At 41.5% G+C, this 21,870-nt stretch overlaps 1 protein-coding gene across 2 annotated transcripts in view; it reads right to left on the bottom strand.

Moving 5' to 3' along the window:
* Positions 1–17,775, bottom strand: part of REPS1 (RALBP1 associated Eps domain containing 1) — a 63,433-nt gene extending 45,658 nt beyond the window's left edge. Inside the window, exon 1 of one of the 2 annotated variants that reach the window (XM_031611175.2) lies at positions 17,450–17,775. In XM_031611175.2, the coding sequence (XP_031467035.2) occupies positions 17,450–17,602 (153 nt within the window). In that variant the 5' untranslated portion in view covers positions 17,603–17,775. The remainder of the gene's footprint in view (positions 1–17,449) is intronic. The other variant, XM_031611158.2, reaches the window with a different exon arrangement.
* Positions 17,776–21,870: the final 4,095 nt, after the last annotated feature.

Below are 21,870 nucleotides of genomic sequence, written 5' to 3'. Positions count from 1 at the left end.
ACTTGTAAGGTTAACCTGTAAAGCATTCATTCAGAACACAAGGGAGTATTTACCACCATTCACAGTATTTTTCATTCAGAGAGACCCAGACAGGCCCCAGCTGTGGGTCCAGGAGAACATCATGAGACTAAAAAAACCCAAAAAACAAGGGCACCTGGGTCACAACATCCCCCACTATCCCAGAAAGCAGGCAGTCAAGAAAATTGAGCACAGCCCCACTGAAAGTGACTTAGAGGTACTGGTAAATGGCAGGTTGGATGTGAGCCAGCAATGTGCCCTCACAGTCCAGAAATCCAACCATATCCTGGGCTGCATCAAAAGAGGCGTGGCCAGCAGGTTAAGGAAGGTAATCCTGCCCCTCTGCTCTGTGCTGGAGAGATTTCACCAGAGGTACTGCATCCAGATGTGGAATTCACAGAACAAGAGAGAGACAGACCTATTGTAATGCATCCAGAGGAGGGCTGCAAAAATGATCCTGGTGTGGAACATCTCTACAAGGACAAGCTGAGAGCTGGAGCTGTTTAGCTTGGAGAAGGCTCTAGGGAGATCTGATGCCCTTGGTGATACTCAGAGTCAGGTGGACAGGTCTCTGAGCAGCCTCATCTAGCTGGAGATATCCCTCTTTATTGCAGGAGAGTTGGTCTCATGGGCCTTTAAAGGTCCCTTCCAAAACACACATACACCAGGACAGGCAGAGAATGCAGAACTTCAGGTTCTTCAAATAAGGACACCATATGTTCTAATTAATTTAAACAATACAGCACAAAAATGAAGTTACCCTATTCCTTTCTTCCCTTTGTGCTATGTAATGCAAAGGCGATCCTGTATCTTTTGTTATGATATTATACAAATATTGGTCCCTCCCAGTGGCAGCTGTGTATTCAAACATGCTGCTGCACTCCCCCAAACTCAGGGGCCTGCAAATTTGATACGGGTGCATTCCTGCTTCTGAAAGTCGCTGGCAAGATATTGAAGATGACACATCCCAAATCCAACTAAGTTCAATAATTCAGACTCTTTAGCACATAGAGCAGTCTCATCTAGACTGTAATGATTCAAACAAGATACAATGATCCTGTTGGACACCATCATGAAAGCCTTGCCGAAGTCAAGGCAAATGACATTAGTGCTCTTCTCCCCTCACCCAGTTCTATTCTTTCCACCACTGCAGGCCATTTGCTTGACAAATATCCTTGGTGAATCCACACTTGCCAATCCCAGTCACTACTTTTCCCTTCCTGTTCTGAGAAATGGCTTCCAAGTGGACTCGTTCCATAATTTTCCCAAGGACTAAAGTGTAGCTGATCAGAATGAAGTTCCCTGAACCCTTGCTCCTCCTGAAGATGGCTGCAACCTATCTTTTTTCAGTCATTGAGGCCCTCTAATCTTTACAACAGTTCAAAGATAAAGCAGGCTTGCAATGACATTCACTTGCTCTCACAGTATTTTTGGAATCATCTGGTCCTACAAACTTGATATGTAACCAAGCTACTCTAGAGAACCTGCTTTAGCAGAGGGGTTGGGCTAGATGATCTCCAAAGGTCCCTTCAAACCCCAGTGATACTTGATATTTTTTGAGACATTCATCTTCTTACACTACTACAAGTTTCTTCTTTTGAAACCATTCCCAGGATCAAAAGCCTGTAAGATGACTGTGATGATAATTCAGAGAAAGCACTGAGAATCTCAGCATCACCTACATCAAGTGGCACTAACACCCCCCTCACCCTTCACATCTCAGCACAGTCACGTTCTCAGTTTAGCAAATCTAGTCTCTTGATGTATCTTCTCAGTTTCCTAACTACTGGAATGAACATTTAGTAGGCTTAAAGAAAGTTGCCCAGAAAGAACTCCCTGCTCTCATCAGAAACAGTTCTGAAGGACAGATGAGCTCACAGTTACTTTTTGTTGGCAAACCTGAAAAACAGTCAATATTTTCACATAGCAGAAAATGAACCACGAGGTCCATAAGGAGTTTGACTGTATGCTGCACCACTGCTGAAACAGAAAAGACTTCAATCATTGTGCAATCAAGCACAGGTTTATTAACTAAAGCAGAGTTGCAAAAGGCCCCAAAAAAGGTTTCTTGGGTATTTCCTTACCATACATCAAGATTCTAGGACCTCATGAAAGTTGTTGTGAAGCCTGTTACAGAAAGGACTGGGAAGTTGACAAAGACTCAGTTCCAAAGCAGTTCCTGGAGGATCAGGAGGTCTATTGCTCTGCATAGAGCTTATAAAATCCTTCTGGACAGAAGCTAGCAGCATTAATTAACATGGATACATCTGCTTCACACATTGTCCTACAACACCTGTGTTATTTCTGTTTTCCCAATGTGGCATTCACACAGTGTGATGTCTGGACAGAAGTCAACAGATTTTTTTAAGGTTCATTAATTAAAAGAAAACAGTTTGTATTTCAATACACAACCCTACACAACACTAGTGTCAGAACACATTAGACTACCAGAAATTTCATATGGAAACTAATTACAGTAAACTGACAGGTGAGAGCTCAAAGAATAAAAACTTTGAGGAATTAACTATGGAAATTGCCCATACTTAGCCAAAGGCTGAAAAAACACTATGTTTAAATAACTGGCTGAATTAAAGCAGCAGAGTTTCAGTAAGAGATAGCACAAACAAAACCAGTACAATAATAAAGTATTGTTTTGGTTTTTTTTTAAAGCATATTTTGGAAGACTGATGATTACCCATGTACTTGACTATACCTAAAAAAAGCTCGTTGATCCTGTGATCTAACATTAACAGATGAATAACTGAGCAGAATCTGGAAAAGCTTTTTATGACAGGAAGCAGTGACACAGGTATTTGGAGCCTATGCAATCATTGGGTAGTATTGGCTTTTGGCAGTTCAAAGTCAGTGCTGGACTAGAAACAGTTGTCTTTGGAGCAGCTTAGTATTGCCAGGTTGAAGAAAAACACTTCAGCTGAAGACTGGATTAATAATTAAGCTACAATGGCAGTAAGCATTAGAGAGGAAAGACAAGCATGAATTCAAAGGAGAGAAGTGTAGGAGAATACATTTAAATATCATGAAAACTGAAAAACGCTGAAAAAATGGAATGCCCTCACGCTGCTGAAGAAGGAGCTGTCAAATTCTCTCAAAGAAAGCCAAAGAAGACCTCCCTTTCAAAAAGATTATAACCCAATCAGACACATGACTGATGGTTGGGTAAAATCATTAAATGCAAAGATCTGCTGAAGACCCCTGAGCTCACTGACAATACGCTTGAACAAACCCAAACAGTCTACCTATAATCTCCTCAAAGGAGGATTTAAATACTCAACAGGCAGTAAGCTATACTGACAGGAAAAAAATAAATCAAGGGATTGCTTCTGAGATTTGTTTTATTTTTAGGAATTCCATCTTCTAAGGACTATAGAGGATAAGGATTTTCCTAAAACACTCCAAGGAATGCAAAGTCATCTTCAAGACAAAGTGTTCTATTATTGTTTTCATCTTCTTAGGTAGGAAGATCCTGACACGGCGCTGTTGCAATTAAGCAAATTAGTGGTGACAACTTTTTAAAGCTCCAGAACTACTTGAAACTGTTGACACAAAAAAAAAGTATTGGTTTTTTTTAATTATAAAATTGCACACACAGTCCTTATCCACACTGCAAAGAAATAACACTAACATCATTAGCATTAGGATTAGTAGCATTGTACTGGGCTCTCCAATACAAAAAAGACAGGGATCTCTTGGAAAGAGTCCAGCAGAGGGCCACAAAGATGGTGAAGGGCCTGGAGCATCTCCCCTGTGAAGAAAGGCTAAGTGAACTGGGTCTGTTCAGCCTTGAGAAAAGATGACTGAGAGGGGACCTGATCCAGGTCTATAAATATCTAAGGTGTGGGGGGCAGAGTGGCGAGGCCAGACTCTTCAGCAGTATGTGAGGACAGGACAAGGGGAAATGGCCAGAAAGTGTAGCATAGGAAGTTCCGCACCAATGTGCACAAGAACTTCTTTACAGTGAGGTGACGGAGCACTGGAACAGGCTGCCCAGGGAGGTTGTGGAGTCTCCTTCTCTGGAGATATTCAAGACCCACCTGGACACCTACTTGTGCGACCTGGTGTAGGGATCCTGCTTTGGCAGGGGGGTTGGACTCAATGATCTCTGGAGGTCCCTTCCAACCCCTGTGATTCTGTGATTAGGAGTTGGCACAGATCAGACATATATAGGAAATGGTAGGTTGACAAAGAATGTCTTTCCAAGCACTTATCTTCTAGAACTTTTACGGATAATAACATAAGAAGTCCTTGGACTTGGAGATGTTTGTTAACAAAAAAAAAACAACCTAGAAGTTCTAAAATTCCAAGTAAAGCAGAACAAATCACATCTCTATCAAATGTGTTAAAATGTACTTTTCGCAAATCAGACAAGTTTTCTCGAAAAGTCTTCAAGATTATCACACTCCCTAGCCCTTAGGCTGTTTTTGCAAGGCAAATCAAGCCCACAATCTGCAAATACTGTGTACATAAAAGTACAACCATTTATAACTTCTTCAAGGGTAAGGAATAAAGGCAGTAAGATACATGCCACCTATGCAGAAAAGATTTAAAAACATCTTTCAGCTGCTTGGAGAGATTTACTAAAATACTAACCATTCCATTGAAGAAAGTTATAAGGAGCAAGACTGAGGCAACTTTTCAAGATTGACAGTGACAACACAAACAGTGGATGGAGAGGGAATGAACGAGCTCATTGCTGGGTTTCTGTATCACATCAACTAAACTAGGATGTTAAGTTTACTATCTACTAAAAATATACACTACACAAATAATAACTTTGTATTTGTATACATAAATCACATACTGATATTAAGAAAGAAGCAGAACTGGGATCCCAAATACACATTTTCATCTCAATTTTATAAGCAGATTCTTAATTTGAGGTATTCTAGTAGTCCAATTATTGGTACAAAGCTTTATTTTTTTTGAGAATTATACGCACAAAGAAGCCTTGCCTAGAACCACAGAATAGCTGAGCTTGGAGACAGCCTCTGGACATCACCCAGACCAATCACCTTGGCTCAAAGCTACAGCGTTTTGCTTAGGGCCATGTACAGCTGGGTTCTGAGTACATCCAAGGATATAAAAAGAGACTCTACAGAGTCCACCTCTTCCCTTGTTCAATCACCCTTGCAGAAAGTTTTCTCCTGTGTTTAAATAAAGCAAGGATCAGGAATTATATCATATGAACCATGCACCAGAATTGCAAGACAAGTTTTCACATAAGTCTGAAAACTAAAGTTAAAGCAGACCATATTGACACATTTTTGCTTCAGTACTTTTTACGCAATTTTCCAGTTTCGCTGTGCATACTGACCATAATGTTTTAATGAAAAACAAGCAATACACTGAAAAAGAAACTGAGGGTCTATTTCAGAGTAAAAAGTTGAGGAAAAGTAGAAAGAATAACCCGTATCCTGTTTTCAGGTAATTTAATGAAATGTAACTATGATTAGAGATTTATTTTCAGTCTCAGTTTAAGATGAAAAACATTATGTCAATAACATTACTTCTGTATCCCATTTGCAGTCATTCATTGATAAGAAACCTAAAGCTCTTTGCAGATAAATATTAAGCAGAAAATGCCATATGGTGTCTATATGTGTTTACTGCGCAAAAGATTCATACTGGGTACCAAGACGTGATTCATACAAAGGTGCTCTTCTGAAGTCAGGAATCCACTCGTCTCAGCTACAGTAAAAATTAACCGCAACTTTCCAGGGCAATGTAATTTGGTATCAAGGCAGTTGAAAAAATATTTCTCGGGAATGTATATTCCAGCAGAAAAAGATTACCATCACTATATGTAGAAAACCCATAAAAATCTCCATCCTGTTTTTTTCCTAAATTGAATATATCTTTCCTCACAATTCATTACCTTCACCGCTCAGTAGCCATCTGTTAGTAGATCAATTCCTGCAACTCCACTGAAGTGGATGTATTTCACTAACTGCAGACCACTGTCCTCCAGGCTGACAGTTCTGTAACTACTCTCTCACCCACCATCGTCTACACAAAGAAATATTGATCAGTTATTAATCAAGAATTTTGCAGTTTTCTGCAGAAAAATCTCACTTGACAGGTAGCTTCTGAGATGCGACAGTTGTTTACGGCACTGTATAGTAGCAACAAGACAGAACTGACAAAGATCCTTCTTTCGAGGGGTTATTTTTAACCAAGACAAGTCTCTGACCTAGTTCCCTGCAGGGCTCCACAGACCTTGGCACGTGGAGGCACTTGGGAAGAAATAAAAAAATGGAGACAGGACAAACAAACTGCTGCTAAAAGAAATGGCCCAAGTATTGCTCAGGATTTTATGTTTCACCACTACTGGTATATCTGACAAATATTTTAACAGCCTTAAACCCACCCCAAATTTATTTGCAAAATGCATTTATGAAGGATAAAGAACAGCTATATTTAATCCAGTTAAGTGTGAAGTAGAAAACCTTCATATGCTGAACAGCAAGACTAATATTACCTAGATCTAATAGATAGTTACCTTACTAGGTACTTCAGACATACAGTACCAACTAGTTGAATGTATTTACTACTAAGAATGTGCAAACACAAGATATATATTTGGGACACTGATGTGCTTTTTTTAAAGTCTTACTGACTATTCCAGAAAGATTGATCTCAGACAAAGCCACAAATCTGGCTTCAGAATAAAAGCCTTTAAAGAAATAAAATCAATAGCACTGAAGTACTTACAAGAGGACACACACTCTGGGAACAAACTATTAAGTCTCCCACTGCCCGTATATATGGAGCATGTACTTACCCACCTTGGGTTTTCACACACTGCATGTATCCACTGCTAAAATATCACTGGGAAAAAACCTAAATGATAGCTCCAAGTATAAGAATTCTCTACATACTCAAGAGTTAAGCTCCCCTATTACACAGGTCATTTCAGGTTCAAACATGCACACAAATCAAGCATTTCAGAATTAATCACCTCAGAGATAAATAAGTTAATTAGCTGTTAAAAAAAAAAATGACCCATTATTTTTTAACTCTCGGATAAATGATTCTGCTCTGGTGCTTCAGAATTTGTTTTACAGGGGTGTCCATTCTCTCAGTCAGCCCAAAGTAAGGGTTAGCAGATTTGGAGTCAAGCTTTCATTCTGTTAATAGAAAAGCAGCAAAAACATATGAAAAGCTGCTATGACATATGCACAAAATAAATGCTTCTTTTAATAACTGAATGCACTGAATACTACAATAAAAAAAATGAATTCACAATATTTCCACCTACTTTTGAGCTAGTTGTATTTTAGATCTTTTACTTCAAAAGGAATGTGTTTTCCCCACAGATATTACGTATAAAAACTAATTTTCATAAATATATAATCCACTATTGCTGTACAATAGCTCAGTATCACAACATTTCTCACACGCACTCTCTCCAAAAAAACAGGAGGAAAAAAATATGACAAAAATATGACAAAAAAAAGCTCACCGGTTGAGGCAAGGACAGGGAGATCACTCGCCAATTACCATCAGGGGTACAAACAAACTCAGGATAAGGAAGATTAACCTAACTTATTGTCTATTGATAACAGACAAGGACAGGGAGAACTAAAATTTAACACCTTACTCCCCACACACCCTCTTATGCCTCCACATCCCAAACAGTAGAAGGGAAAAAGGAATGCGAGCCATGGTCAGTCCATAATGCTTCATTTCTTCTTCACAGTCCTTAAAGTACACGGGGTCCCTCCCATGGGTTGACATCCCAAACTAATCCCAGCTGAGTTTCCCACAGGCTGCAGCTCTTCAAACACTGCTTCAACACAGCTCCATACTACAGGGCCCACTCTTCAGGAGTGTCCCTCATGGGCAGCAGCTCCCCTAGACCTCCTGCTCCACCTTAGGCTCCTCCATGGCTGCACGTGGAGATCTGCTCTACACAGTGCCTATAGGCTGCACAGGGACAGCCTTCTCCTCCACGGGCCTCTCCTGGACTGTAGGGAACTTCTGCTCCATGCCTGGAGCACTTCCTGCCCTCCTTCTGTGCTGTCCTTGGAGGCTGCAGGGCCACTGCCTTACATTTTCTCACTCCTCTCCCAGCTGTTGCTGCCCAGCAGTTTTTCCCCTTCCTTAAATCTGCACTCCCTGAGGCACAACCAGCACTGTTCACAGCTCAACTCAAAAAACACCTGAAACAGATTAAAGTTCACTGTAAGGAGTAATCCACACCATTAGATAAAAGGGCCTCTAAAGAGGGAAGCTCTTCACTTGAGACGACATATCAGTAAGGCAGCAAGAGAACTTTGCAAGTCTGTGGGAAGTACATCCTGCAAATTGAACTGACAAGGCAAATCCACATATCCAAACCATTGTGGCCTGACACATCTGACCCCCAAGTTCAGAAAGAAGAGCAGCTTTTTCCAAACAAAAAATATATTCAGGAGACATTCCTGACCTCAGCCCTTTCCAGAAGTGGTCTGCAACATCTCCTGTTGTTCCTGGCAGCACATATGTCAATGGTGTGTTAAAGACTCATTCATGGCTGACACTTCCTAACACAGTAGCTTCAATTTTTCCATTTCCAGTCAAAGCTTTTGGTCCTGCTAACAGCTCCTGTAAAAGCTGTAGCAGGCATACAGCTTGAATCTCCTCACTATTAGCCTCTCATACAAACCTCCAAAGTTCCCTTATTGCTTTGATTATTCATTGTAAAGGCTGCTGATCATCTATACACACAGATGAACATAAGGCATACGCTTATTATAAAGGTAAGGCAGATATATCCTGCATGTATTTGAACTGCCCACAAGATCATGACAGTGATTTGGATAGGCCCTTTTTCCAAAGATTACTGATCTAGAGCCACGGGCTTTCCCCACCAGACCCTAACCCTTAAACAAATTATTGCAAAATATCTTCAGAAGTAGGATAAAATAAAAAAAAAGCATATCTTTTCTGACATACTTAATATCACCAACAAGGAAAATCCAGATAGTCAGATGAACACTCACAGAGCAACTACTGTCCTCCTAACTAAACTGTACAAAATGCTAGCTGGAATAACTCAAGGTAAAGTTGCTCTCTGCTCACATCAAGAAGCTATCTAACTGCTGTTTTTCTGGTAGAGTACGTGCTCATGTGAAAGATAATAGTAAAAGGCAGCAAAGAAGACTGTGGAGGAAAAGAATTGGAAGCAGCAAAAGTCTGGAGACCTAGAGATGCAGAAAGAGAGGTTCTTTTAAAAGGGGATATACCACATACCTGTCTCCTCTTCCTATGCAATTTTACATTACTGCTTAACCTAAATAGCTCTTTGCTCAGTCACACCATTGTTATGTTACTCCTCCTTCCTCAGCTCTCAGTTGCACAATTCCCCACTGCTGAGCATTAGCCGGTTCTCATGTATCTGATCACACAGTACGATTACTTCACTCAGTAAGCCTGCAAAAAGTGACTCTTATCTATTGTTTCATTAAACTGAATCCTTCTACTGTTCAGCCAATGAACAGTTCAGCAACTAATGGGAAGCACGTGGTTGATGGCAATGATTTGTTCACGTGCCTCTAAACTTCTTGCAGGGCTGCAGCCTCAAAAGGGTTGTAATGCTTTGCATTTTAGAGGTGCGGAAAAGATAGAAATGAGATGACTGAAAAGAATGTCACATCAAAAGTAGCTGCAAATCCACAAAGTACATCTGTCCAAGTTAATCCTCTGTGGATCAGAAAGATATGTGAATATATCAGACTACTAAGAATTCCCTTCAAAACAAAGCATGTCTTCTTTCCATGATGGTGCCGTGAAGAATTTAAGCAACAGGAGGAGGAAACAAACACTTCAGCACCAACTCTTAATGACTGAACAGCCTGTGACAATTTCAGACTCCCAGGATGATTCCATCGTACTCAAGTGATTGTATTTTCCAGAACAAATGGTAACAGCCATGGTAGCCATGCAATCACTGAGAGGGCATCTAAGTTCAGTTATGTACCAAAGAGGTATTTTAAAGCAAGAACATATTTAGCACTTCAAATTGTTACTATAACAACAAATCGTGCAAGTTTCTTCAGGGGAGGTCACGTGAGTATCCTAACTCTGGATGTTCCTGCCATGCTATACTGGGGATTTTTCCTGCAAATCCTTCTTGATTGCTAAATGTTGAACAGAACACTGAGCACGTTTTGACTCCTTTCAGACCTTCCACACAATTGATTGATATTCCCTGCTAATTTATTTTCTTACTTCTTGGATTTTAGTATTTTCACCAAAAGTCAACTTTCATCACTACACCAGAACAAACGTAAGACAGAAAAGCTCCAAAGAATGAACACGAGCTACTGGCTGTTTACTAACATACAGTGAAAATTAACGCATTCCCTAATCTCAGAATTAGTCATCACACCATGACATGGCCAAAAAGGACTGATCAGATCTGCCTTGTTATTCCTGAACACTTCCATGCAAGTTCACAAGAAGCTCCTATACCTACTGCTTTATACTACTCTCCCACCTACGTCTGTTCTCAGAGTTAAGCTGATCAAACAGCTCTCAGCCAATACTTTGCACTGCTTTCCTCCTCTCAGTAAGGTCTACAACCCCTCAAGTCTATCACAGTTGAAACAAATTCTAGTCAAAATTCTAAAAAATGTGCATGTATAGACTATATTTGAGACTTAGAGTTACTCGCACTAGGTTCTTAAACGATCTCAGACATTTTAATTCAGAAAAACAAGTTGTATACATTGCTGCCATAAGAAGAAACTTTCCTACAACATTTATGAAGCAGGATTAATGCTAAATTTGTGTACAGTCCAGTGCTGGTCAACCTCTTTCAGAATTGCTAGAGAAAAAGAGACTTGTTTAAAGTTGAGTCTGCTAACTGCTCTGTTAATACACTTTGGAAGCATGTTAGAGCTCAAAAGTTAATCATTCTAAATATTCAGGTCAAGCTGTCATCTTTCCCAAGCCCTTTAATCTATCAAAGCATTGTTTTATACACAAACAGGCAGTTTATACACAGTTTTAATGTACTTTTTCTATAGCAAGTGCAGGGGATGATCTATTTATACAACAACCCCAGTCAGAAAAACATACACATCACAAACACTGAGCACTGATTTTGTAAATTAGTGCTTGTCTAAGCACTGCTGGCTTAATACTCCATCTAGAGAAACAGCGAAGGAAAAAGAACAAGTGGGAAATTTATCTTCCTACGATAATCACTACACAAACTCAAGTGAAAAAAGTCTGACAGACAATCTATCGCTTACATCCTTTGAACTCATGTAGGCAAAGAGCTGAATTCTCTTAAGGTCCAGAAATTCTTAAGGAGGTCTAATTTAAATGGCAAATATTTATGACCTAATACATGCAAAACTTGTCTGTAAGAGCTAGCATTTCAAAAACTAGCAAACAGAATTGAAAAGTCATGGAGTCTGCCAGTGAAGTCCTACAACTTCCACACTATCATAGAATGGTTTGGGTTGGAAAGGACCTTTAAGATCCTTTAAGGCTTAGTTTCAAGCCCTCTAGAATCTGAAATAATATTTATTGAACGCTAGACTAAGATGAAGGCGTGTTCGCAGCTTTTCTAGGGGTGGAGGAAGTGCTCAACAGTTTAACACAAAAGAATTATGTCAGGTTTACAGCACAAGTTTGTAACTTGATTCTAAGACAGCTGCGTTTCTCACAAAAGTTCCTGATATTTCTAAACAGATTTTGCCATGTCAGAATGGGTATTACTTGTCCCCTACTGTCCTCTGATGACACATGAAAAAACCCACAATTGTTTTCAAACAGAGCTGAGCTGTGATACTTGAAATTTTCTGAATGCTGTGCTGGCATATGGAATTATGACGGGATTATGTACTATGAATTATGAATTCCGGTCAATTTCAAAGGCTGAAAAACAATTACAATGAGAAATCAACCGAAAATAAATGTAAGTCTAATAGAGCTTATCTTACAGCACTAAAGTTTTGCCATCAGCTTCCTGCTTTTGGTTTAAAAAACAATGATTATTCTCTGAGTAAATGCTGCTGAGATATGAGACTGCTCAAACTAATTAACTGTGAAGAGAAAACAATCTCCAGCCCAGCAGTCTCTGTGAAAGTAACAGTTGTGTAAAACATTTGTACCAGAATTCTGTAGGAAATGCAAAGCACAATTCACAGGATACAAAGACTAAGCACAATTTCTGGCAGTAACAGAAAGCAGGCTGTTTAAATATCTCATCTTTACAAGAAACAAGTTTAACTTACTGCTCAGCTGACATGAAAGAAAAATGCTCTACAGTTGCTTTTAGGAAAGAGTAGGCAACTCACAAACTGAATATTCACAGCTTTAGACCTAGGAACTGTTTGTATTTACAGCAGATTCCTAAAAACTCATTTCCTAAATGAGAACTGGGATACAGCATGAAGTACAGAAACATCCCTGTAATACATAACTGTTATATGGATTTACGTATACAGATTTACATATATAGATTACATATGATTGTAATTATAAAGTGCTACTTACTCATCAGCTTTATGGCACACAAGCTAACAAAATAGTATGAATAAGAAAAATACTAAATACAATTACACATTTTTGCATTAGAATGCCTTAATAATCAGCTGTTACAAATTCTAAACTAATTTTATTTTAAAACATAGAAAAGCTTATAGCTTTCAAAGTAAAACAAACCAACCAAATATATATGCTGGATATAATTAATGAGCTATTTAAAAATTGGGCCTGTTTATGCAGAAGTTATAATTAGAAGAAAGTTTGTGTTTTTTTTTCTTTTTTCTTTTTTTTTTTTTAAACACCGCATACATTTTTTGAGAGCTACAAGTGCTACAAATTTTTAAATATACTCCAAATGCAAACAGTGGAAGGTATGGGATCTGCATGCATAAGGTATTTTAACTTCTTAGCCCACTAGCTCAGAAAAGATGATGAATTCAGCAAATTAATCGTAGTTAGATCTAATCTTCTGAATGTCTCCACCACACAGGCAAACCTAAGCACATGCTGGCTCAGCTTCCACTGGCACCACAAGACAACAGAAGACCACATACATCTGCACTTTGGCTGACTTCCTGCACTGCCCAGAAAGCGTAGCTAGTGAACAGGTCTCTGTGCTCGGGGTCCGGACCTTCCAGTGAAGAAGCTGCATCACAGGTATGGTATGCACTCTTACAGTCCTGATGTTAAGGCAGAAAACTCTGACAGAGTTTGAGGAAAATGAGCAGTGGCAGCCATTTCTACATCAGTGACAAGAAGGATCAAAATTAATTTGTCCCTACAGACTCCTTGGAAACGAAATAGATTTCAAATTGGATAACAAGAGAAAGACCAAAAATAGGCTTTACATTAGGTTTTAAATGGGCTAATATGAGCACATCTGTAAATAAAACATAATGAGGGTAATTGTACAATTCATCTGTCATTTCCAAGAATTTGTAGCAAAAAAACCACAAGCAACTAAGGTGCACACTGTCAACACTTAAGATGGTAACTCACTACTGTTAGAAAAAGCGCGTGCAAATTCTTGTGTATTGTTTGTTCAGAAGTATTGCTGTATTTTTTAAAACAAGATGCTTTGACTCCTTAATCTCAGATGAGTTTCATATGCACAGCTGATTTTATTCTTGTCTTGTAAAGTTTCTGGAATTCATACTCAAAGAGTGATAGATAGTTTGTAAAGTTTGGCTATTCAGTCAGATAAACCAGAATTGCACAGATTGAACAAACAGCACAACTACTATACTAATTTCACGCATAGGCGATGAACTTTTGCTGTTGTTCCATCCAACGATAGCTTTTACAAGCAACTTCACCAGCAGCACAGAGGGACCAAGAACTGACTTAACCAGCCTGTCTATCTTAGCATTTTAGGTCAGACATAAAAGTGCGTTTGAAGCAAATCTTCTGTGCATCCCACTGCTCCAGGTCATATTATGGAAGCACCTCACAATAGGCTACTATATTTTTTTCTACGAAGCTGACCTAGAAGATGCACTCTAGGAACACACCTAATACTAACACAGGCCAGAAGACCATGCAAGAACTTTGTCAAAGCAGAACTTGTGAAATGCATATGCAGTGTCAACATCAGGTCCTCAGCTTCCCTTGTGCTGTGTTACATTACTTGCTAATACAAACACCAATGCACAGATAACTGAGTTATGAGAAAAATAACTTGACAAAAAAAACCCAACCAGCCAGCTTTTGGCTAAACAAGCTTCCTCAACCAGCACATCGTGTGCTCAAATGAATGACAGTGCCAGCATAAGGCAGCTCCAACTTCCCGTGGTTGAAATAACAATGAGATCTGTGATAGGTGACAAGTGAAATACCCGGTCACCCTAAAAGGGGAAGGCTCTCATTTCTTCTTCCAGCAAATGGTTTTCGTGTCTCCTTCCTTATGCCAGCGCTGACATTCATTCAGCCTCCTAGTTAGATACAGAGATAAAAATCAACAAAAATTTGGAATTTTCTACTTGCATAGCCCCTGGAACCAGTACAGCACAAAAGCGTCAGACAAGCGGAAGAAGCTGCAAGTAGGAGCATGTGGCTGGGGGAAGACTGAGCCACCTCTATCAGTGGCTTCTCATCATTAGAACAGCTTAACTGCAGAATGAAACCACGCCCTGAGAGCAATTTAAATACTCACATACTGTTAGTACTCAAATACTAACTGCTGTGAAGTAGCTGGACTTGTTATCTCCACACATATACTTTTATCCTCTATTTTATGCATATCTTCTGCCTTAATGCTAATTTCAATGATGTGCACCAAAAAATAAAGCAGAAATGAAGGTGAGCGAAGGCTGGTGTTCTCACATGAGCAGTTTAGGCTCTAAGACAGTCTGTGCTACTGTCACTGTGGTAGTGCTAAGGCTGTCCCTTTTTATGTATATACTATGTATCATGTACAGGTTTTCATTCTGAGTTTTTGTTGCCTTGTGATGTATACAATTTATATACATCAAATGCAACTGTTTCAGTCTTCTGTGTGTTCATTCCTTCTCCTTTATCAGGCAGCTGAGAGAACCCCTTAGAGCCAGGAAGGAAAATGATTAAGAGCTTATTAACTTTTCATGTTGTAAGATGTAAAAATTGCAAATAAACATAACCCTTTGCAGGAAAGGCTGCTTGTGTATCCACTACCAAAGACAGATTTGGGAACAAAACAAGTTACAGGCCCAGAAATGCAATTAAGCCACACATGCTCAATTCAAGAGACAATTCTGGATTATACAGAGGCTATTTACAGACCCACAGGACTGAAGAGCAAAACTTCAGGTAGCTCCTCAGGACTATTTGGTGCCTGTTGAATTTGAAGAACAGCAATTTTGTACCGTTTTGCATTTCACATGACTACTACTACAACTGCATTCCAGGATTATATAAGATTTGAGAAACTGAATTGAGTTCCTTTCCGCCACGAACATCAGGTGCTTCAAATGAACAGGTAAGGGCACAGTACCATGTGATTAAAGGAAAATCCCACCTCCATCACACAGTTTCATTATTTCATAAGCTCTATCATTTGGAGTTGTTAGTTTTGTATTTATAGTTTCTACGCAGCAAATATAATTTCCCTTGGAAATACAATGTCTTGGTGCAGGCATCAAGCAGAAGCATGTTTTGCTGAGACCAAGAGCAGCTAAGCAACTAGAGTCTGTCCTTAAATACAAGGTACTTCACAGGTGACCCACAGTGATTGCACAAGCCATCTGAAATGAGTCACACCGCTAAGGGCATTTTGACTTTCTTTGTATTATTTACAGTTTCATACCTCATGCAATCTAACATCTCCTTTGCTGTTTTTACTGCAAGGTTTTCCTTGCGATCTCTACAGAGATAAGCTAGGCCTGCTCCTTAAGTTTGCTTATTTAGAAACCATGGAATGATGCCCAAGTAGTTTAATCTTTCATTCAGATGTGCTCTACTTTGCAAGAAAATATTTCACCTCCTCTGCAACAGATAAGGACTTAATCTGCGGCCACTTGCATTCAAAATTCCAAGTCTCTCCAAGTTCTTGTACCCAGCGCTCACACAAAGCAAGCTCCAGTACTAGTCTGGATCCCTGTGTAAATAAAACAGGCAAGTTTTATGGAAAAAGAGATTTTAAATGGAACAAACCTTCAAACATTAACTTTCCTGGGATGATTCCTCTGAAACATGCTGGCCACATGCAAAAAGTAGCAGTGGGTGGCCTTTGAGAAAGCTCATTCACAAAACACCGAGCACACAGACTCTAACCATTCAGTCCTGTCTGACAAGTCATCAAATAAAAGATTACTAGTTTTACCAGTAAGAAGTTTTCCTTATTCAACCTTCTCCTGTTCCTTTATTTCTATTTAAAAACAACCACTGTCAACTATCACTTTTCCTACTGAGCTGGAGCACATGATTCAAGGCATCTGAAGTCCTTTTAACTAACCCACTCGCACTTACGGGCCTAGAACAAATCAGTAATCCTCGTTAAGCGTAAGTATTCTCCTGAAATCTGGTAATAAAGCGCTGAATGCTGACATTCGTGTGCTGTTTCTGGCTACAGTAAGCATTGCTTTGTTGGAAGGGGCTGCTCACCTACCTAAGAAGATGATTTAAGTGCAGAGAAGATAGAATGGCTTTTGGGTACAGTTCTACCCAAAGCATCCTTTCGAGGTAGATCAAAATGCTACCTAAGTATGGAACGGGGAACTCCAAAAGCAGGAAACTGCTACAAACAGGTGTTGGTGAGAATGATTCACTGGGAATACTTTCCTCAAGCGATCGCAAGAGGCACATCAGAGCTGACTGCTACAGCAGTAGCTCTGTCCTACTGCTACCAGCACTGAGATGTCACTCGCTCACGGAAGCAGTGCTAAAACTCTTCTTACACACATTGTTAGCATGGACCTACATCGCTCTTAACACCGCGTTTCCCAGCGTTAGAAATATTTTGTTAACCACAGCCGGTATCTGCCACGAACCCTCATAAAAAGCCGTGTGACTCGGATGAAGCAGCCCAGCCTCACTAACACCCGATGGCAGAAACCCAGAGTCCCTCCAGCCTCGTTCCCCATCCACAAGCCGCAGGAAGAACCCCTCCCACACCGCGGTGCTCTTCAGGGTTCTCAGAACGGCCTCAAACACGGCAACACCCCGCAAGCCACAGTACCGGAGGAGCCCCGTCCCGCCCCGCAGGCCCCGCACACCCAGCAGCGGTGCCCTACGCGAGGACGCGGCACGCCGCAGCCACCCCTCGCTCCATCCCACCCCCGGGCTCAGGTGGCCGCAGCCGGCCCGGACAAAAGCTCCGCGCCCCGCGTGGGCTGCGGGCGGGTCGGGCCGGGCCGGGCGAGGCGGCGGGGAGGAGCGGCAGGGCGGACCGAGGCCGTCTCCCCGCCGCGGGCAGGAGGCGCGGGGCGGCGCCCGGGCCGGGGTCCGGCACGGCTACCTGCATCACCACGTCGTTGGGCAGCTGCGCGGCGCGGAACAGCTCCAAGACGCGCCCGTTGGACGCCACTTTCTTGGTGCTCTCGGTGTCGCAGTAGGAGAAGAGGTCGCAGTAGTAGCGCTGCTCCGCCTCGCTCAGCGTCAGGCCCTCCATTTTACGCCCCGGTTCCGCGCAGCGCTGCTGCTGCCGCCGCCCCGCATCCAGCGGCGGCGGCGAGAAGGAAGGGGGAGCGCGCGGGGCAGCCCCGCGCCCGGCCCGGCCCGTCGGGGAGGCGGAGGGTAAGACGCCGCCGCCGCCGCGCGCCCCAACCAACCGCCGCGCGCGAGCGACAACTCGCACCGTCCCCTCCACCAACCGCCCGCCCGGCCGCCCACACGGCGGCGCGCCTGCGCGCCTCCCCTCGCGCCTGCGCACAACCGCCTGGCGAGCGCGCCCCGGCGAGACGGGCGGGGCGGGGGCGGCGGCGGAAGCGGCGGCCCCGGAGCCGGGGGACGAGGGTGCGACCCAAGGCCCGGATGTGGGGGCCGCCGAGTAGCGCCCCCTTCGGTCTGGCGGCGGCGCTGCCCCGCGCGGGGCGCTGTAAGGGGCGGGTGGTGGTGCCTCCCGTGCGGCCCGCGCAGCCGTCCCGGCCTCGAGTGGTTAACCGCCTTTCTCACTCAGCGATGTTGGCGTCTTGGGACCTGTGTGAGCAGCGCGGTGCCCCGCAGGCAGACTTCTGTGCGGCCTCGAGGCTTGGGGGTCTGCCCCACGCCTTCTTGATAATAAAGAGTCACACCTTTCACAACATGTGCTGTACCATGGGTGATTGCCTTACTCAGTACGCTCTTTCCAGTGCCATGGAATCACAGAGTCAATTCTGGGAAGGAAGGAACCCGCAGGACCATCGAGTCCGACCACAGGCTCCACACAGCATCACCCCAAATCCAACCCAAATGTCTGAGAGCATTCTCCAAACACCACTTGAACCCCAGCAGTGTGGGGCTGTGACCACAGCCCTGGGCAGCCTGTTCCATGCTTACTGCCCTCTGGTGAAGAACCAGAGTTGGATGAGCTCACTCACCCCTTCAGCTAGATCTCCTGTTCTGCGTGTCTCTCACTTATGCTTTTCCACGATGCCAGGTGTTCATGAAGTAAATGCGTGGTCTCGTTGCAGGGCAATAAAGGTCTTTCCAGCTTGCTTGCCTTCTGGAAGGAGCCCAGCGTCTTTGACACATTCATCATCATCGTAGAATCGTTATAGAATCATTTGAGTTGAAAGGGACCTTTAAAGGTCATCTGGTACAACTCCCCTGAAATGAACAGGGACATCTGCGCCTAGAAATTAAATGTCGTGGTCCCCCGGTGGGCCCTTCTTATGGCTTGATCTAATTTAAATCCAGTACTTGGTATACAGAGGCATCTTCTCTCTCTCTCTTTTTTTTTTAATTCATCCTTCTTCCACTTTTTCATTTCACCTTCCTTCACAGCTCGCCCATCTCTTCCCTTTCCAGATTGCCATTGCTGTCTGATGTACTGCTCTTAAGCATCTCATCCTTTCACAGAATCACAGAATCACAGAATGGCCAGGGTTGGAAGGGACCTCAAAGGTCATGAATTTCCAAACCCCTGCCACATGCAGGGCCACCAACCTCCCCATTTAATACTAGACCAGGCTGCCCAGGGCCCCATCCAATCTGGCCTTGAACAATTCTAGGGATGGGGCATCCACAACCTCTCTGGGCAGCCTGTTTCAGTACCTCACCACTCTCGCAGTAAAGAACTTAATTCCTTTCTGCCTAATTAACTTAAATCCTTTCTGCCTATCTGCTGAAGATGGTTATGTTCTGGTCTTAAACCAGAGATTCATCTTCCCTGCTGTTTGAAATACTCGATCCTCCTTTTGCCGATAACTAAAGTTTGTGATAAATTAGCTTATAGTTAAAATAACAAAGAGAAAATGATCTTCCAAAAAATGAATATTGTCCAATTTTTGCAACCTGAAATGATATTAATGTTTAAGCCACATTTCTCAGTTAGTCGAAATCCTTCAATATAGGCAATGCTGAAGACATAATTAACTTTTTGATATTATACCTAGTTATTATGATTTTACAGTCTGAGATAAGGCCACCTTATCATCATAGGTCACTTAATTTGAGCTATTTTCACATCAGAATCTCTGTAAGTATAATGAATGTAACCTTACCCTCACTGCTAAATTGCATGCTGCAATTCTATTAGTTACACAGAGCTGCTTGTAGAAGAGATTGTTCAAGTACTTATTAGGAGGTGACTGAGTTCCAAGTGCCTTTGCTTCTTGCAAGTTCAGTGACTGTATGCTTGCGTGGGCCCTGGCAGTTAAAGATTAATACATGCATCTATAGCCATAAAGTCCCTCACAAGCTGGTGTAAGGACACCAGAATTATTGTATTTGTCAAAATAATTTTGCATTGTGAGTTTTACATCTAAAAATAGTCTGTACAACTTATTATTTTAATTAAGCTGCTATTTTATTATTAGCATTTTTTTGCAGTGGGACCAGTCTTTTCACATTAATTACTTGGCTGCAACAGCATGTGTAAGACACAAAGAATGCAGGGAGGAGATTCCCTAGAATGGACTATTGCTAGTGTCTTGATGCCAAATAATGCTGATGTTTAATAAACACGTATCTCACTAAAACCATGACTTGCCAATAAAAGTGTAAGGGAGGTTATAGTGAGATATTCACCATGTATAGCACACACTGAAGGCGTCGAAGTAGCAATTTTGGAGAACAGATTGATGGGTGTCATTTCCATTTTCATGCTATAAACTTACCTTCTTCCTTTGTGCTAGTTCAATGACTTAGCAGAAAGAATAAGAATAAAATGCCATGCAGCAAATTAATTTCTAATTCCCAAGGAAGCAACTTTTCCTCCAAGTCCTAGTACAGTGCTTTGTCTTTGCTAGAGGATCTTCTTTCCCCAAAAATTGATTGCTCACTAATCTCCAAGCTGAGGAGAGTTCTGCTCTTCAGAACACTACCTGTTCCCACCAGGGCATAGTCAGCATGTACGAGAAAATACATACATAGAATTTCAGTGAACTATCAGTGAGAGTTTCTGCCCTGTTTTGTTTTGCTGGAGAATATGCTACAAGATGAGCTGAGAAAGATGCTGCATGTTTCTAAGTTACGTTTATTTCTCCATAACTGCACTTCTCAGTGCACCATGAAACCACATTTCTATTATTAGTTCATTTAGTTTGCAAAGATCTGTATCACAGCGTTTCCCAGAGTTCATGTTAGATATGCAAAGAAAGAGGTTTATGGAATAATACCCATCAAAGTATATAATCAGAAATACTTTCATACTTCATATAATAGATCGTGTTTACTGAACATGAAAAACTTGATTAACTGCCTTAAATTACAATCTAACAATAGCAAGGGGAGGAACTCTCTTAGCTTTTAAAATATTGTACTTTTTATACTCTCTTTTTAATACATCCTCATAGAATTCGGAGTTGTGATGAGCTAAGAGTTCAGCTGTTCTCCACCAGGTTCCTAATTTTACTGTCTTTTATTTTCTGTGAAGCAACTATTAAATGACTTATTAGTGTTGAAGCAATCATCCATTTAAGAGATCAAAGTCGGAGAAAATCATCATCATCATCATAGGAAGGTCAAGTCTAATGACCCAGATGGAAGGAAGGGAAAATGTTCTTTGCTGACCATAACAACTCTTAGAGCCAAATTATACATCAGTAAAACATTAGGGTTTTTTTCAGAGAAGGATGTATTTCCAACACTACTAAAGAGAAAAAAGTGAAAGTAGCATTTTATTCATTTAAGGGAAGTGCCAGTTAAAACACTGCTCAGGTTTCAGTATATTTTATCAGCTGTGAAATTAATACTGGTTTCTAGAATCTAGCTGCTACACATGCTGAGACTCGTTTCTCAATATAAGCACAACTCAGACATACACTAATGCAGAGTCTAGTCCTCACCAGGTACAGTGGGAATGCAGTGTTTAGGATCTGCCTGGTTTTGATGGTCCTCTAAATCTCTTTATGACAGTGACCCTCTTCTGACAGTGGGTCTCACACACTACTGCCCTTATTTGCAATGAGGTCTATTATACGCTCAGATATTATGTGTGGTTTTTATTATTATTATTTAAACATCTTTAAAGAGCTTCCAACCTTGTAAAACGTGTACTCAGGTCCACTTTCCATCTTACATCTTGTTCCCCAAGTTTGTAAAAATGACCCTGAAGTTATTTGTCATTGCATTTCTAAGTTCTTTCAAGAGCACAATGCAGTGCAGCAGGTTTTACAGTCTTTGTCAATAAGCTCCTTTACTTACAGCTCGTAAGCAGTTACAGGAACTTGTTCTATCCTGATCCTTCAGTGGAAAGACAAGTACATTAAGGCTAGAAATGAATGGGTGGTGTTTAAA

This window comes from Phasianus colchicus, chromosome 2, assembly GCF_987193195.1.
Source record: "Phasianus colchicus chromosome 2, bPhaCol1.hap1.1, whole genome shotgun sequence".
NCBI classification, from domain to species: domain Eukaryota; kingdom Metazoa; phylum Chordata; class Aves; order Galliformes; family Phasianidae; genus Phasianus; species Phasianus colchicus.
Note: the sequence above shows the minus strand (reverse complement) of the source record. Positions and strands in the feature narration are given on the sequence as shown.